This window comes from Elgaria multicarinata, chromosome 9, assembly GCF_023053635.1.
Source record: "Elgaria multicarinata webbii isolate HBS135686 ecotype San Diego chromosome 9, rElgMul1.1.pri, whole genome shotgun sequence".
Classification (NCBI taxonomy): domain Eukaryota; kingdom Metazoa; phylum Chordata; class Lepidosauria; order Squamata; family Anguidae; genus Elgaria; species Elgaria multicarinata.
In genome coordinates this window covers 52,158,348-52,177,121 of record NC_086179.1, presented here as the reverse complement: position 1 = coordinate 52,177,121, position 18,774 = coordinate 52,158,348, and the positions used below count along the sequence as shown (strand labels likewise).

Sequence of the window (18,774 nt, the reverse complement as noted above, 5' to 3'; positions counted from 1 at the left end):
GATGGTTTTAAATTTTGTATATTTGTTTTTAATGTTTACTGTTCATAACTTTTGTAAACTGCCCAGAGAGCTTCAGCTATGGGGCAGTATATAAATGTAATAAATAAATAAATAAATAAATAAATAAATAGTTAATTTACTTACAGCCTAGGGAAAGCCTAATTGAACATGTGTATTTTCTGGGGGTGTCACAGAAAATGTCACAGTGCCTCCCGATTTATACGAGGGAAGGTTTTCCATATTCTGGGTGCTGCTACAGAGAAGGCCTGCTGCCTTGATACTTCATGCCATAATTCCGTTTGGTTTGGAATGACCAGTGACACCGTCAATGCTGATCTTAAAAGTTGCCTGCATATGTATAAGGGAAGGTAGTCTGCTAAGTATCCTTTTTAGCCCCCACATGGGGAGGTGGGTGGATTTAAGGGAGGGAGTGGCTGGGTGGGTCATTTTAATTGTAGAGTGTAGTTTAGCCCTAAGTCACTTTTATAATCAGAATTTTTTTTTGTAACTTTGTTTTAATGGATCACAATCTCTTGCCAATAATATTATTTTTGTTTGAAAGCAAAACAGGGTCTAATTCTTTTTTTTTCTCTCTTTTTTTTTTACTTTATTTTTATAATTGATTACATAATACAATTACCACATAAGAAAAATAAAATAAACAAACATACATCGCTTATAATTCCAAATTATACTTATCTAGTTTCCATAATCACATAACATAACATAAATGCTCCCCACCACCTTCCGGGATCTATTCTTGCTTCCAGAATCTCATAGTTTCTTCCGGTGGTGATTTTCCACCCCCCTTAGAGAATACATATTCCAGGAACTGTTTCCAAATTCCCTCAAATTCATTTACATTTGTTATATGTTTTCTTAACCTTATATTACATGTCAATTTATCGTTTATAGCTATGTCCCAAATTTCCTTATACCACTCTTCTATATTATAATTTCCCTGCACCTTCCAGTTCCTAGCTATAATTAACCTTGCTGCTGTCAACAAATTAGTTATTAATTCTTTGATCTCTTTATTACACTTTAAAGTACCATATAGTGATAGCAATGCTACCATAGGTGTCTCTTCCAACTCTATTCCCACAATTTTTTTATTTCAATATACACCATTTTCCACAATTTTTGCACACATTCGCATTCCCACCACATATGTAAATACGTTCCTTTATAGATGAGGTGTTTAAGGGGGAGAATTTAAATTGGTTAAATTGTCGGCAGTTAGAGCAATGGACAAAAAAATGGGTAAGAGATAATGGGGAGTGTAGCAAAATGACAAAATTTGAAGATTTGATTTTTAGGAAAGAAATTGAGATAGGAGAAAATAAAAGGATAAAAGGTTTAACAAGTGAAATTTATAGAATATTGGCTGAAAAGGGAGAGATAGGGGGAATGGGGAAGATGGTATGGGAAACTGATTTGAGAGTGCAAATAGGGCAGCAGAGTTGGGAGGGAATATGGCGACAAAGAGTGTTGAGAAATATGTCTGTGAGAATAAAAGAAAATTATTATAAAATTGTTTGGAGGTGGTATCTGACCCCGGTGAGATTAAATAGGATAAATAAGACGAATTCAGCAAATTGTTGGAGAGGTTGTGGAGGGACAGGGTCTAATTCTAATTAGTATGGTAGGCAAAATATTCAGTGGTTCTCTCTCTACCTACACAGATAAAGGAATAGAAAGTACCTGATAATCTAATGACAAGACACAGAGCATGGAAGCTCCTTAGCAGAAAGAACCCCATCTTTAAGAGAAACTACATATTCTCTCAGAAGGACAGAACAGAGATATTTGCCCTTATAGGTATTCTAAAAATAATTTAAAATAATAAATTTAGATGTTTAAAACTCTAGTTCATGCTAGATACAGTCTGAGCTATCAGCACTTGTTCCTCTCTTACTAGGAAACACCCTCTCTTTTCCTTGTATCCCTAGCTGCCCCCTTATTCAAGAAAGAAGATAATCTTCAGTATGAAAAATACTAAAAGAGTTAGTTTAATGTATGATACTAAAACAATTCACAAACAAACCAATACATACATAAATAGTAAATATCCATAGTTTAATAGTACGTAATTAAAAATGAAGTTTGGTTCTGAAAAGACATTAGCATTAAATTACATTACATATTTCACTGTAAGAATCACAGAATGAGATTAGACTACTTACCAAGGATTTTTAGCTCATAAAAATAGAACATTTAATCAAAATTATTTAAAAAACAGTGTTATTTTAAAGGCACAAATAAAAGACCCAATATTAGCAGCATTAAGGAATATGTGCAGACTAGGCTGAATGAAAGTTTAAATTGCTTTTTCAAGATGAATTAAGCAATTCTTTATATTAGTTTTGCTTTTTTAAAAAAGCCAAAACAATGATGGATCATAGCAATTAAATAAATGCAAACCACATACTCAAGTAGATTATTAACTAAGATATAAGATGAATTCTAGAGACAGCAAGGACAAGTGTGTGTGAGTGTGTGTGTGTTTAAATCAAAATTTATCATTTAAAAAAGGTATAATGTTCAAAGTTGAACTCACTTTTGCAAAAACAACAAAAACAAAAACAACAAAAAACTCCAGTATGCTCTAAAAATCTAGAGAGTATCTGGATGAATTAAAATGATCCAATGTTGCATTATTAAAAAATCAAAATGGGGAATGCAAATTGCTCTTAACTACCGGTACATATGAACTGCAGTGGCCAGATTACCCACACTCCAGCTACTGTTGTAAGATGCTCCTCAATTTAGTCATATTTGTCTGAGCTCAGACAACAAAGCCGCTTTTAAAATGCCTAAAAGCATATCTACAAACACCTTTCTAGGCTCTAAGTTTATACTAAAGCAAAAACATAGGAAATCTGGAAAGAATCACTTAAAGATACAGAGATACCATTTTGTGGTGTGGATAGGTAGGGAATTCCAGTAGTATCAGCTTAGCTGAGCATGGGAACGGTGAGATTAACAAATCCATTAAAGCTACTTCCAAATCTATGCAGATTTGCTAGAAATAGCCATTTTAAATAAAAGTCATAGCAATCAATGTGTACTATCACTTTAAAAACATTCAACTGTATCAATTATACCCTTGATACAACACACCCGTACTTGCTCTTGTTCATATACTTTTACTCAGTTCCACAAATTAATTATTTAAGAAACATGCATTATTTCATTATATAGGATGTAATCTTACTAGCAATTTGAGAGGCATGAAAATATTCACTGAGTAAACACAGCTTATACAATATGAAAGCACTGTTTACTCAAGAAATATATAAGATGGGTAAACAATTTTAAACATTTACTCAAGTATTTTCAAACCATTCAGCCCGATTTATTAAATTCTTTTTAAAATTTTAAAATTCTGCTGTTAGTTTTTCATCCTACTTCTTTACATCAATACCTTTATATTATTTGCTTCTAAATTCCCCAGGGATTCTTTAGCGTGTTAACAAAATCTTCATCATCCATAATTCCAATACTTAATCCTTCATAATAACCCTCAAATTCACAGAATAAAACTTCATTGGGATTGCTGCAGGCATCCTCAAGTGTTTCTAGAAATGAAGATTTAATTTCTTCCTCGGTTGCATTACCTGTTAAAATATTACTCATTATTAAAGAGGTTCACAGGCATGCCAAGAATGTAGCAAAACAGAGGCAACAAAATCCAAATCTAGGTGCATTCCTACAAAGTACATTAAGAATTTAACATAAAGGTATTTCTTAAAGGAAAATTTTAGGAAGGAAATTAAGGCAAGAAACTTAAGTGGAGTCTCACAAAGGATAATTTAGTTCAGGAAGAAGGAAGTTTACCAAGTTAAACTTTTTTGGGTCTAAGTACAAGTTTAAAGAATTCTTGATAAATATACATAGAGAAGCAGTTTGGAAAGTACCACCCAAAACTGCTGTATGCATCTTTCAAACACATTTTACAACAAGGAAACATTATGGAGGATTTTGCCAGGTCACATTCATTATTCTGGATGAATTAAATCAAGGGAATATATAACTACTCTGGATTTGTTCTCAAAATCACAAACAATGCTCAGTTAGAATCCATATTCACATTTCAGAGAATATTCTCAAGTCAACTTAACAAAAATTACATGTTTGGTACTGTTAAATGGACAAAAGCAGGGTAGGCCATTTCCCCCCTGGTCCATTAGTAACTCTATTATCAAACTGTGAGGCAAACAAAATGTCAACAGGTTGCCAATAATTGCAAGCCATCCCCAACTGTATCCCAAATGGGTCAGAAAGCAAGCTGCTGAAGCACCTATCATTCACAATGAATACAAAGCAAGAAGCGTTGAGACCCTCCCCTTCAGTTGTTATATCAACATTGAGTTCTTCTCTGTATTCGTTTTGTTTTATCCATACTTTTTCAGACTGAAATATGGGGACAGGACCGGCTTCCTGTATTGGCATTAATGGGCTTATACTGTGTTTGCCTCATGCTGAGCAATCCTTGTCAGGGTGATGCTAGAAGTGCTGAATTAACCTCTCCCTCTCATTGGGATATTGTGGAAAATTAAAACAGGCGGCTGCGATGTTGTCAATGGGAGGAACAGCGCCACTGCTGAGGCGGGAGGACTGCAGCAGGACAGGAGGTGGAGGGATGACTCAGATTACGCACAGCAGCTTATTTGCCTGATTGTGTGGGGGATAACAGTAGCTTCTTTTTTTAAAAAAGCTACTGTGAGTAGTTTATTAACCCATCATGCCTTAAAGTGATATCCAAATGCAGCCTGAGTGTAGTACAGTACTTACAAAAATCAAAATAATAAATATTTAGTTTCCTAATAGACAAATTGAAGGGTTTGGAAATAGCTTTAGTGATCAAGCATTATTTGTGATCACTCCAATTCCTCCAGTTCTGTGGTATACGGGGGATTCCTCGGGGAGAAAAGGAATCAGCCTCTTACTCCAGCCAGATAAGGAGAATTCAAGTGTATCAAAAACCATTTTTGTCATTTCCTCCAAAATGAGTGAATGGCTCCACTCTTCCCCCATGTTCACATGGAAGTAGGGGTAATTCTCTTACTTTGTGCTAATTACTGCAGTCAGTCAGAATTGGTGAGACAGAAACTATTCCTCTGAAAACAATGAACAATTGCTTTCTTGTTCTTTAGTTACCTGCTACGACTTGAGGATGTTTCCTAGCGCAATAACATTTCTTGATATCTACCATAGGCACACTGCCAGTTTTGTTGTAGTCCAGCTTCATATAAGCCTGAAAAAAGTCAATAATCAGTAAAGTGCAAGTGTGGGAACAGAACAAAAGAAGAGGAATGGTGTTTATATACACCTGGCATTTTTACTACTAATAATTATGACATTAAAAGACAGAAATTACCTAGAATTTATATTGGCTGCAAACATGCACCTACTTAGGGTCTGGAGGAAGTCAGAATAGAAATTAAATAATTAAATAAATAGTTGGGTATACCTAACTACAGTAACTTGTAAGGAAGTAAACTTTTTAAACTGGCCTAAGGGACTGCAGGCTTTATTTTACTGGCTTTTAAATCAAAACATATATTATATCCAGAAATGTTTGTTTATTTATTTTTGGTCAATACTGCCAATTCATTAACACTTTTTTTTTTGCCTGTTGCATGAACAGTAAAATATTTTCTCACTGACTCACTCGTTTTCTCACTCACTGACAATTTTATTTAGATGACCCAGAAAGGGGATTTCTCTTTCTCTCTCTCTGTCATTCTGTCTCTCCTTGCTTTCCCCACCCTAAAATCTATATTGGCTTGGTGCTGTTCAAAACAGGAGTTATTTTCACTAACTGAGATGTTTAGAACTAGAAGGCTCAAGGACAGTAGAATTAAATACCATGAAGTATATACTTATTTTAGTATATCTTATTTCTGTTTTGTGAACCCTTTCCCCCCCCTTCATATGTTTTAATGTGATTTTAGATTGTAAGCCTCTAGGCAGGGTATCGCTGCTTTATTTGTATTTTTTGTACAGCACCAAGTACATTGTTGTTGCTATATAAATTAGCAACAACAACAGCAATAATAATAATAATAATAATGATGCAAAAGAGGCCTGCAGATGAAAGTCCAATTTGGGGATGAGTGGCTTGCCGTTAAAGATCAGAGTGATTATTTCAAACGTGCAAAATGCAGCAACCCCTCCCCACTATTGCACAATCGTCTTTTGACTATTAGAATAGTTGCACTTTTTAATATATTACACAAATTCTTTGAAGAGAAATCAATCTGTGGCTATTGTCCATAGCAGATAAGAATGCCACCATAATACAATAACCTCTGATTACCAGATTTTGAAGCTCATATGCTTCTGCCTGTCCTCTGTTGGAAGAAGACTGCTATAGTAACAGTTAAATCCTGTATCTGCTCAGAAGTAAGACCCAGGGAGTTCAACTTACTTCCAGGCAAGTGGATATAGGATTACAGCTTAAATGGCCCACTGGTGTGATCAAGCAAACAAGTTCTTGCCCTCTTACCACCCACATCTTTTTGTCTTTTCAGTATACTTAGTTGTCAACCTCCTTTTCTACCAGCAACACTCCTGCTTTCTGTAGGGCTTTCCCCTTCCCAGAAAAGTTTTTTTTTCACTTCCTTAACTAAAGCTGCAATGCCTGTCAACAGGGTGACAGCTGGCCTACTTACCTCAACAGTTGTAATGCCTGTGAACATTTCATAATGTCTCAGCAGCTCAGCAAATGCCTGCCAGCCTCATAAGTTTGCAACCAGGAAACAAGTGGCAGACAACTAGTGTTTCAGAAAGTGATATCCTAAGTCTCCCCATTTTACTAGTAACCTGACAGCAAATAACTCTTTTTTATATATATGGTGATCACATTGAATTATAAACCAAACTGGGATATATATTATAAAGGGTGGTATATACATGTGTTAAAGAATAATTTCTTTATTTAAAATTATTTTAAGGCTGATTATATAATTAAAATAAACTTACTTTTCTGACAAATGCTTTCCTATATTCATTCATTTCTCCAAGAATGGCACGAGTAAAGTCCATATAATCAATTTCATTATTACTGCTGTCATCAAGTATTAACCACAAAGACTCAAAATCCTGCAATTTATGATTTTCATGTCAAACAGGTTGCTACTCAACTCATGGACAACACAAGAGAAACACTTCCACATACTGAAAGAGTGGCAAAGGCCAAGTTATTGCTTGAAAAAGAAGACTTTTCATTTGAACATTACATAGCAGAAACAGATTACTATTTTCCATGCATATCTGAGTTGTAAGGTGCAATGTATTTCTGCTTGGTTACAATCGTATATAAATTTTCAGCTCAACATCTACAATGGAAAAAAACCACTTGGCTACAACTTTGTTAAACTAATGGTTTCCTGTTAGAAACTGGCCCCAAGATTGCCATGAGAACAGGCTGACAAAGGATTGTCAGGAAACAGTGAAAGGCATCCTAAAGAAAAATCGCACACTTACTGTTTCCTGATAACCTAATAAACGTCCTTCCCAAGTGAGATAAATTGACCTAAGAGTTTAGTAAGTGTCTATAACTAAGCATCATAACCTCTGGATAACTATAATAAACATTCCCAATCTCATCTGCCTTCAGCCATTAACAGTGACAACTAGTTGGGGTGAATTCCACTCTGGCTTGATTCAAAATTGGGCTCAGCAAACCAAACTATTCACCCCCTACCCCCCCCCCCAATGCAGAAGACAATCCATTGTGGTCCTGATGATACCATTGAGAATGCAGCTGGCTCTGAATCTGTCCTCTACTCTCCCACAAGCCACAAGCACTTATTATCAGCCCCCCTCCCATGGGCCCCAGGTGCTGTTTTAGTGGTAGTAGGGAGAATGAGCTTTCTTTTTCTCCCACCTACCTGGAATGCTGCTACAGCAATGTTTCAGACAGCAGGAACCTGGACAAATGTAGTTTAGTCTGTATCATTCCTAGTGTGGACATCAGGTCCCCTGAAAACCATGTGTTTCATGGCTCTGAGCATCCATAGTAGGGATACCAGGCACCCTTGAAAACATTGTCTATGGTGCCTGGTATGCTCCCACAGCAGCAGTCCAGATAATAGCGGGGGAGGGGGACGAATCAGCCTCCCTGCCGGGTGGGTAGATTTTAATTATTCTCAAGCTTATATTACAATCTCGGCCAGTGAAAAACCATGACGGGAATAACAGCTGGTTTGAAATACATCTTACTGACAACCAGGCCAACCGGCACACCTGATTGCGGCAAATATTCCAAAAGAAAGCTCCATCTCCCAGAAATCAGACTCTGCTGTCATATTCCATAAAGATATATTGATTCCCAGCAACTTAATACAGCTTAGAGACTGCTCTCAAAATTAGTAACAATGCACAGAGTTGTGAAGCTTTTAGCTGTTTATTTCCCTTCCTAAATTACTTGTTCTGTTGGTGCCTATTCTATGTTCTATAAATTAAAATGCCTTTGACTGCTCTAGACCAGGAGGCTGAAAAGACTGCACAGGTAGAGAGATTGGGGGTCACAAGCCTGTCTTTACCATTAGCATTTACCCTTCTGAGCTATCTCCTTGCAAAAGGTGACCTCTACTTTGGTGGCATCAATGTACCACTGAAACACAGCTTGGAGCACTTTTCTGACCAAACATACAAGGCTTTGTGCAAATGGGGGTCAGCAGGCTCCCTCAAGGGAGAGGTTTCATGAAAACATACCTCTTCAGGCACTTCTAAATGGAACACCTTCAGTGCTTGCTTGAAGTCTGCTTTTGTAAGAACTCCATTGTGTTTCTTGTCCAGTTCCTGGAAGTATTTTCCTAATCCTGTAACAATACGAACTCCTCTTTTACTTAATTTCCCTCTCAGCCTATCTGGGAAGAAGATAAAAACACAAAATATTTCAATGAAGATTTTATTTGTTTGTGTTGGTGATTATTTTTAAAGAGGGAAATATATTGCTGTGTACGGAATTTGACAGTTGGTCCAACTAGCTCAATGTTGTCTACTCTGACTTGCACTGATTCCTCTGAGATCTTAGGCAGAGGTCTTTCCCAGGCCTGCCAAATGAGGTACTTTTCATTAAATAGCCTGCATATTCAACCTAGGATTTGTTAAACAGTGCTATTCCACTGTTCCAAGAGAGAACAAAACCTCCACCAGACAGAAAGAAATGGATGTCAGTAAATAATTCTATTTATTAATTACAATCCAAAGTCCATTTATTCTGGAGATCTACTCATGCTAATAAAACTCCTCTGAAATAAACTGCAGTCTAAATGTCCTTAAAGTATGTGTTATTGTTGTTTTTAAATCAAGGCTCATTATATAAAGCAAATGGAATATACAAACCTTGAACTCTCCTAAAAATACTCTTGCCATCACCTTCCTGTTTGATCGGATGTTCCTCATTTTCCACATCAAAAGTCCTGTAATATTTACATTCATTAAGCAGTCACATTACACTTAACTGAATCTAACTTCCACAGATATAAATACATCTTCTACAAGCAAGCTTGTGGTGGGATGGGGGTGAGGAATTTAACTTCTCAAAATTCAGGAATTCTGGAACTAATATATTTTAAAATGCCAACTTGACCCCTCAAAATATAATACATAGATATGTATTAATGCATAACTGCACGCTCCTAAACTGCAAGGTGGGTAGGCAAATTAGAGCTTTCAGAGCATGGCTGCATCTAAACCATGTTACACAATCCACTAGATGAAGTTTCAAATGAGGGGCCGCTCTAGTTTTGAGTGGGTCCTGGGCAACACAGCTTCTGGTGGCCTCCCTCTGCTGTCGGTGGGCTCTACCTGGCAGCACTGACAGGTAGCAGAAGTACTCCAAGCAGCACCAGACGGCTGGAAGCTGCTATTTGCATTTCCCACAATGCCCTAAAGAGATTAAATATTGGGGGCACTGTGGGAAATTAACTGGCAACTAAACCCAGCCATTCAGAGCACTGGATTAGGGAAAAAAAATTAAAAGGGCCCCCAGAACAGACACCATTGTTAGGCCCTGCCAGGGCAGTGTGGCCCAGGACTGCTACCCAAGGATGCCAGATATTTATACCAGCCTTGTTTCAAAAGCTGTTTCCAGTGCATCTAAAAAACTGTCTTCTGTCAGCAACCCAGTGTTATTGGTTTCCAAGAAGTCTTGGAACCGAAACTGGATTGGCTACCTTTATTAAACAGTTTGAATGTTCCTTTATAGAAAGATGGCATAAAAATGTTGGAAATAAATACATAATGAAGAACTTAAAAAGGAAGCAGACACCCAATTGATATTTTTTTTTAAAAAAGCATGCCAGTTAATATCTCCATCCAGAAATTAACGTAGGTCACATGATAGAGATCAGTCAGTTGGGTGAAGAATGCCAAACTTTTCTGTGAAGCTCAAACATTTAAAGAATGCGAACGCTTGAGCAACACTTATGTAATAGAGCACACACGGATGGAGCACCCCACTGAAAAGGCCCAGTCCCTAGTGTGGACCAACTCGGTCTGTGCTAATAATAGGCCTGAGAGCAGGGCCTGTGATGCAGATCTTAAAGCCTGGGCAGGTTCTCGTGGATGATGGCAGTCCTTATAAGATAACCCCATGCAAAACAAGTTGTATATCTTCACCCAGATCAGTGGAATTCCCAATCAATATCCATCTTACATGAATTAAGCGTCCGCTTGTTCACCATTCTTGCTACTAGTTGCTGACTGCCTTCTAATTAGCTTTGTCAAAGGGTTGTTTCCTTTCCCTCCCTCACCTCCAAATAAACCTCTATAGTTTTACTGCTGACCTCTGAACCTTAGGCCTGCTAAGCTATCAGTGAAGTCCTAAGGGAGGGAGCAGAAATTACAGGAAGTTATAGAAAGTTCATTGCAGCTGAAACCTTTGCTACTATTTTCCGCTTGGTCCTGTTCTCTTTTTCAGGCTCACTTTTATAGTAAACAATATAAGTGCTGATACATTCCTACTTTTGAGGAATGAAACTATACGTTACACATAGTTCTGGGATTCTTTTTACAGACAGTGTTTTGTTTTATAAAATGCATTGGCTGGGGCTGCAGTAAAAGAGTAAAAGCTCCTAAAAGTAGGATTTGAGATAGAAAAATGTTTGGAAGGGAAAGGGTAAGAACCCTCATCCTCCCCAGGATCGTTTCCCCTCTTCAACTAGAAACTGCATTTTCTGAAACAAACTCTATAAAAAGAATCAGACAGCTACATGACAACTATGGGAGAACTATAGGGGACATGCAATTCTGCCTGTACCTGATTGTCTGGAGCCTTCCTAAGTAGAAGGGTTGTGAGCTCCCACAACACACAGCATATCTTACTTACTGGAATTCCACTATCCACAGTCAGGCAATACGATTTCATAGCATCTCTAATGAAATGTAACGTTCATGTCAGGGAAGTACAAGGAAAACCCTAAACCTGAAAAGCTAATATAAATCTTTCTTTGTGAACATATTTTCAAGACAGGAAATGAAATCTGACCAGTTAGTCTAACGCCACTTACTTTAGAAAAGATCTAGCAGTTTCATCAATATTTGTGACACGGATTGTAAATACTGGTTTCTGCTTCATACTTTCTGGAAGGCCAGGATGATGAGAGCTCAAAAAAGTTAAGTCTGCTCCCTATGAGCAATAATATAAGAGTGATTTACAAGCACACACTATTTTTTTTTACTATATCCCACAAAATATAACTCAGTCATCACTACTATCTTCATAGAGATAGCAAAAGGATTTATGACTAAAATGCAACCAAAGACACAATCTGGTTGCTATACTCAATCTTCCCCTTTCTTCTATGTTGTTTATCCAGTATTCTCAAGACAGACGAGTAACAACAGCCACTATTTACCTACAACTCTCACTCTTCAGCTGTCCTTACTCATTCTGCCCACCAGTCACGCACCAGCCCAATTCAACCGCAATATCGTTCCCAGGGCCGGTGTCAGAGTTAGGTATGGTCAAACACCTGCCAAGGGCCCACAGATTAGAGCCCCCTGGACTTACTCCTCTTCTTCATTACAATCTGCCTCTCACTTTGGCCCAGACAATGGTGGTTCTGAGGAGGAGGAGCAGGAGATCATAGAATCATAGAAAAGTAGAGTTGGAAGGGGCCTATAAGGCCATCGAGTCCAACTCCCTGCTCAATGCTCACTGGCTCTCTGCCTGTAAAGCAAGCAAATGGTAGCAAGGATGTGGAGCAATAGCAGCTAGCCACAATGGTGGTGAGAAAGTAGACTCACTGAAGGAGGGGTCCACTGAGGGTGCCTTGCCCAAGGGCTGACATTAATTTTGCCCATTTCTTTAATGCCCAAATTGCCTACGCCAAATTGTCTCCTGCTTTCATTTACTAATAGGCTCTTATTTATTATTTATATTTATGTATTATTAAATTTATATCCTGCCTTTTTTCCTGCAAGGAACCCAAGGCGGCGTACATAACCCTCCTCCTCTCCATTTTATCCTCACAACAACAACCCTGTGAGGTAGGTTGGGCTGAGAGTCTGTGACTGACCCAGAGTCACCCAGTAGGTTTCCATGGCAGAGTGGAGACTAGAACCAAGATCACCCGACTCCCAGTCCAACACTTTAGCCGCTGCACCACACTTCCCTGTTCCACGCCTTTATCAATTGTTCCTGTTGTTGCAGAACTTCTATAATGCATATCCTGGAAGAATTCCAGACTTTAGGACTATCAAAAGTGCAGCAAGGAAATGTATTCACAATAGTATTCCCCAATTAAAACGTCCTGTTCAAAGTCAGAAGAAATGGATAAGGGGAATGAATAAGAGTGCTAACCAGCTCTTCAAGCATGTAATATATCCCCATGATCATTACATTTTTAACAGAAACTAGTCACTAAATGTTGTATCCAATATTTGTATTAAATTACTATCTAATTACTATTTTCAATCATTCACTTCCAAAATATACTACAGAAGCCTTTTCCAATACATGCGTTAAAGAGCAGATAAACAGCTAATACAGCTATCCTGACCGTTGGGATTGCAAAATAACACATGAGAAACAACTTGGCTACGTGAGTGAGGTACAGGTAGGAGGGCAAGCAGCCCTTTCCAATACACATATCTATAAAAGAAATTTAACCTAAGTTCAAATCTCAAGAATTCACAGATCAAACTAGATTTTATTTAATATTTGCTTTATGTCAAAAAATCAAATATTCCAATGGAATTCAGAATCCTCAGTAAATTAGATGTTAAAAGCCACATGGCCTCTTTTTCATAATTCCAGTTTAAAATGTATTGTATTCTGTTGAGTTATTATAAAGAAAAAGGGCACAGAACCTCTTCCAGCCTGAAGGCTGAATTCCGTAATAGAAAAGCTCTCAGAAAGTGGCTTCCAGTGGTGAGTGGGGCCAAAGGCAAAAGAGGCGGGGCCAATGTACCCCCAAACACCAGTATGTTTTCGCTTAAAGCTCTTCAGAGAAGCATTTCAACCTTTTAGACTGAGGGAAAATGGGCAAAAGCTGGAAAACCACTAAATGATCAGCGGCCGAAGAAAAGAGGATGTGGCCATTTGGGAAATGCCAGAGGACCCCAGGCCTAAAGTTCTGCACTCCTGATGTAGGCCATGGCTAGATGAGTGGGTTGGAGGGCGACGATCTCACGATTTTATGATCGTGAGATCGCCACCCTTGTCTACACGCGGTGCGTGACATCGCGGCCGCCATTTTGTTTTTAAAGGAGGCGTGCACGAGCGCTCATACGCAAACCTTAAGATATATATATATATATATATACACACACACACACACACACACACACACATACCTTCATCCTCCCCCCACCCCACCCCAGATGCCAGGGTCCCAGCTCCTCGGGGTTACTCATGAGGAGCCGGGACAACCCACGACGCCCAGCCACACATTCCACAGTCTCGGGATCATCCCAAGACTGTGGAAAAAGCGGGGGGAAAGGATAGGGCGATATCCTAGGCCAAGGGAAGGACCATCCCTCCCTGCTCCCGGGATGCCCTGAGCGTCATGTGGACGCAGAGGAATGATCCCAGGGATATTGCCCCGTCTAGCTATGCCCGTAAAGGAAATATCTACGCTCGTATTGAACAGAGTGCAGCCTTTAGGGCAACATCCTTGTCTATGTATGGAAATCAAATGTACACTTGTCCACAAGGCCTCTTCAACCCTGGCAAGCCTCAAGCACACTTGCAGCTCACAGAATGCCAGCCCCAGCTGCCAGTACCACTGGTACTGCTGCTGAAAATGGTGCAAAATGCTTCAGCAGTCCTCAGCTTTCAGTTGCAAGTCTTAGGGAGACATTGCTGTTTTTAGAGACTACTTCTAACAGTTGTGGCAGCATCAGTGGCTGCTGCATATTATCTAAATTGTGCATTATATTTCCCCATTCATAGAATGACTGAACGACAAAAAACAGTAGTTGATTCTAACTCGATTTCTACACTTTGAATGCAATTTTGACACAGTTGGATACAGAAACAATTGTCAGATCATGAAAAATGCTATTTGGTCAATCATTAGCCAATAACAATTTATTATTTTTCTTGAATTTTTTAAAAAGGGCATTATCTAAAGCTGAAAAAATACTGTTCTGTCTTAAGATTTTGTAGTAAATCCTTTTAGATTTACGATAAACTTTAAAATTTATCACAAAATTTATTATAAACAATTTGCATAAGGTAGGCCATTAGATTTTGCTAAATTTGTTAGTATAAAGAAAGAAGTATAGGAAACAATGTTGTCATGATTTATTTAGTTATAGAAGTTATAAAATGTATGTTCAATAATCCCTTCCCAACTGCTACTGATTGCCCTCTTGTGGGAAAAGCAAGACATGCAATCTTATACAGCAATACTATTTATTCAATGAAGGCAATAAAAAAGCATTATTTTTTCTGGATTAATCCCAAACAACTAGAGCAAAAACCTCTTGAACATTATTTTGGCAGTTGATCAAACAACTGTGAAATGTCTAAAATGTCGTCAAAACACATGCCATCAGCATTCCCTGAGTGGTTCAAACCACAATCTGACAAGTAGGTGAAATCCATAATTCATCTCTGAAAACGGTGAAGAATGGAGACATGCAAATATGATGTGAAGATCAGAGATTCAGTCATAACTAGAGAAGAGGACGCCCAGAAAAGAACCAGACAAATTGGGGGGGAGGGGCGTGTTTCATGGTTGTTGTTTTTTTGTTTTCTGGTTTAATTTTTGTTTTGTTTTTCTTAACAATTGTAAAAATTTAACAGCTTTGGATTATGAAATATATTTTTTTAGAATGATGAATGAAATATTTTTAGACAAGTTACATACTAGCTGTACCCAATGCAAAAAAATTCACAAACATTTGTGTGTAATTTATGATGTAGTAACTTCATTAATCAGCTGTTTTACTCAATTTTGAGATTTCACAACTTCATATTAAATCTGTATTAAAACTGATAGACTGGTACAGTAAGTGAGAACACTGTTGAGTTTTGAAAGCTTTTCCAAAATAAAAAGAACTTGAAATCGCTATGACCCACAGTTTTGAAGTTATACGTAATAGAAAAATATATTTTTCCAATTATTTTGATGAACTTACACAAAAAAAGAAGTGATTTTTGGTATTTCTCACTGAAACTGTATGGTAAATGCTTTAATTTTTTAAAAAAAAATCTAAAAGCCAAGCTGAACTCGAGATATTGATTGCTAAAGAAAATCTTTGCAACTGGTGGCACCACAATCTTAACAATTAATTGTGACGTATCCATTTATTTTCTGAGGTGTGATTATTTTTCTACAAATCAGCAGCTTTAATTTGAGACCATTCCAAACTCGATTAGATAATATTTAGTGATCCAATGTGAGTGAACAAAATTATGTGCTCCATATTAATATATAGATTGCTACCTAGACCTTACTCCCCCAAAATGATTTCGTAAAACTGCATATTAATTACATATTAAAAACTCTAGTTCTTTCTGTGTCCTATGATTCAGATGAACTACTTGCTGAAGTTCACTCTGGCCAGACATAGAATAGGATTCTAAAATATATTATGTATAACTTGGTTTGTTCATAAAATTATCCTGTTTAACATCATAAATTTAAAAGTATAGTTTATTCAGACAATAGTTATAGGGGTTTCTTTAATGTCTAAACATGCATAGGATTGCACCTTAAAAGTTTTTAATTTTCATGGTAATTTTATGAACAAACGGAGTTATACGTAATATATTTTAAGTTCCTAAGACAGCCTTCCCCAAACTAATGCCCTTCAGATGTTTTGGAGTACAATTCCCAGCACTGGTGACTATTGGCCATGCTACCTGAGACTGATAGGAACTGAAGTTCAAAACATCTGGAGGGCACCGAGTTCAGGAAGGCTGTCTTAAAGCAATGAAATGACTTTAGATCTCTAAAGAGAGCTAAAAAAAAAGTATTGGATATTTTTCAATTCCCCCCACATGTCCATTTGTCAAGTTCCATGATTTCAAAATTTCTTGAAATTTTACATCGCTAGACATAACAATTATAGAGGCATTAGCCTTTAGGTAAACGTTATGGGGCTATTCAGATGACACACTAAGCCATGGTTAGGCTGCTAACTCTTTTTCCGCAAGTGGTTAGAGAGTGTGCTTACGCCATGGTTATGTAGCCACCACAATTAGGAATGGTTCACACAACACACAAAGTCATGGTTCACTTGACATGCTAAGCCATAATGTTTAGCTCAAAATGCTTAACCACTGTGGCTTCTCATGTCGTCTGTACAGGGTCTATGAGATTCACAATACTTACAACATAGAAGCAACTGAGACAGTATTTTTTTCCTTTTCTTGGTCCATGTTGATAACTATAAACTCCCTTCTGAATGAAAGGTAGAGCATTTGTCCTGCATGAAATTTAAAGAAAAAAAATATGAAGTGCTTTCACTAAGCACTAATGGTTCCCTAATTCTGAAGAAAATGTTTCTTGTCCTACATACCTATTTTTACCAAATTGTCGATATTCATATACAGTTAGAGATTTGTCACATACAAAGAAAAATCCAATCAGTTCTCGACAAGCATCACGTCCATTTCTATAATAATAATAATAATAATAATAATAATAATAATAATAATAATAATAATAATAGAAATTAGATACATTTTTTTTTACAAAAAGTATTATTCCTACCAACTAACCAGACAGGAAATACATATCATCTGTTTCTGTATTTGACAGATTAGGAACAAAAATACATACCATAAAAAATGAAAGTGCAAGTGAATAATTTACTGACTTCCAGTGGTGAAAGGCAGATCAATCAAAGCTTATACAAACCTCACGGTATGATAGTTTGCTGAAAGATAAATTTAGCCATGAAACTGACTTTTTGCTGAAGAAATTCACTACCAGTGCTACTCTCCCAAACTAGGATCTGAACATCTGAGGCTATAATGGTCAAGTATGGCTTCCCTATACCACCAGCATACCATGAAATGAAGTTAAAAATTTTTAACTCAGCCATAGGTGTATAATAAGACCTGCTAGAGGACTTTGATCCATCATGTTCTTCCTCTGCAGATCTTTCCCATATGGAATGATGGGGGGCCAGCAGGACTCATCAGTTTAGGGTGACAATTTGGCCTTCCTTCGTCTCACATCAGTCCGCTGGTCTCTGTCCACCACTCTGCCGCTAAGATCATCTTCTTGGCCCGCCGCTCTGACCATGTCACTCCACTTCTGAAATCTCTTCATTGGCTTCCAATTCACTTCAGAATCCAATATAAACTTCTCCTACTGACCTTCAAAGCTCTTCACTGCCTAGCTCCTGACTATCTCTCCTCTCTCATCTCACACTATCGCCCCGCTCGGGCTCTCCGCTCCTCTGATGCCATGCTTCTCGCCTGCCCAAGGACCTCCACTTCCCTTACTCGGCTTCGTCCTTTTTCTTCTGCTGCCCCTTACGCCTGGAACGCTCTTCCAGAACACTTGAGAACTACAAACTCAATCACTGCTTTTAAGACTCAGCTCAAAACTTTTCTTTTCCCTATAGCCTTCAAATATTGAGTTTGTTCTGACTTTACACTGTTGGTTTTGCCCTACCCTGTGCCTGTTTACACTTCCCTGTGCCTGTTTGCATTCTCCTTCCCTCTTTATTGTTTACTACAACTTATTAGATTGTAAGCCTATGCGGCAGGGTCTTGCTATTTACGGTGTTATCTGTACAGCACCATGTACATTGATGGTGCTATATAAATAATAATAATAATAATAATAATAATAATAATAATAATAATAATACAATTTCTCAGTGCCCCATCAATGAAGAAAAGCAAGATTCAAACCAATTGCTCTACACCAGTGGTTCCCAAAGTGGGCGGTACTGCCCCCTTGGGGGCGGTGGGATTGTATAGGGGGGCGTTAAGAGGCAAGGGGGTGGCAGGGGGGCACTAAGAGCCAAAGGGGCAGCAGGGGGGGCGCTTGAGGTGGTCTTTTCCGAGAAGCGCCTCTCCAGAAGGTCTTCAAACCCAGGGACATTTTTATGGGAGAAGGTAGTTTGGTCCCAAGAAGAGTCCATTTAACGGTGAATTAAAATATTTCAGAAGCACCAAAATGCTAATGAAGAGACATACCCTGCTTGGTGTGCCCCGCCATGCCGGCTGCAAAACAGAGGCATTCGCTCTATTTTTCCCTCCCTCCCTTGGCAAGCCTGCGGCAGCTTCTTCCCATTTGAAGGGGCCGCACACAGTACGGCCCCTTTTTCATTCTCAGCTCA

General features: G+C 38.0%; 1 protein-coding gene across 3 annotated transcripts in view; it reads right to left on the bottom strand.

The window, feature by feature from the left end:
- Nucleotides 1-2,276: 2,276 nt before the first annotated feature.
- The window catches only part of CAPS2 (calcyphosine 2), a 37,244-nt gene continuing 20,746 nt past the window's right edge, over nt 2,277-18,774 (bottom strand). For all 3 annotated transcript variants that reach the window (XM_063134721.1, XM_063134722.1, XM_063134723.1), the window contains 8 exons: nt 16,996-17,091; nt 16,809-16,902; nt 11,529-11,647; nt 9,361-9,437; nt 8,728-8,882; nt 6,991-7,110; nt 5,164-5,260; nt 2,277-3,620 (listed from right to left, as the gene is read on the bottom strand). In XM_063134721.1, coding sequence (XP_062990791.1) covers nt 3,445-3,620; nt 5,164-5,260; nt 6,991-7,110; nt 8,728-8,882; nt 9,361-9,437; nt 11,529-11,647; nt 16,809-16,902; nt 16,996-17,091 — 934 coding nt within the window. In that variant the 3' untranslated portion in view covers nt 2,277-3,444. The remainder of the gene's footprint in view (nt 3,621-5,163; nt 5,261-6,990; nt 7,111-8,727; nt 8,883-9,360; nt 9,438-11,528; nt 11,648-16,808; nt 16,903-16,995; nt 17,092-18,774) is intronic.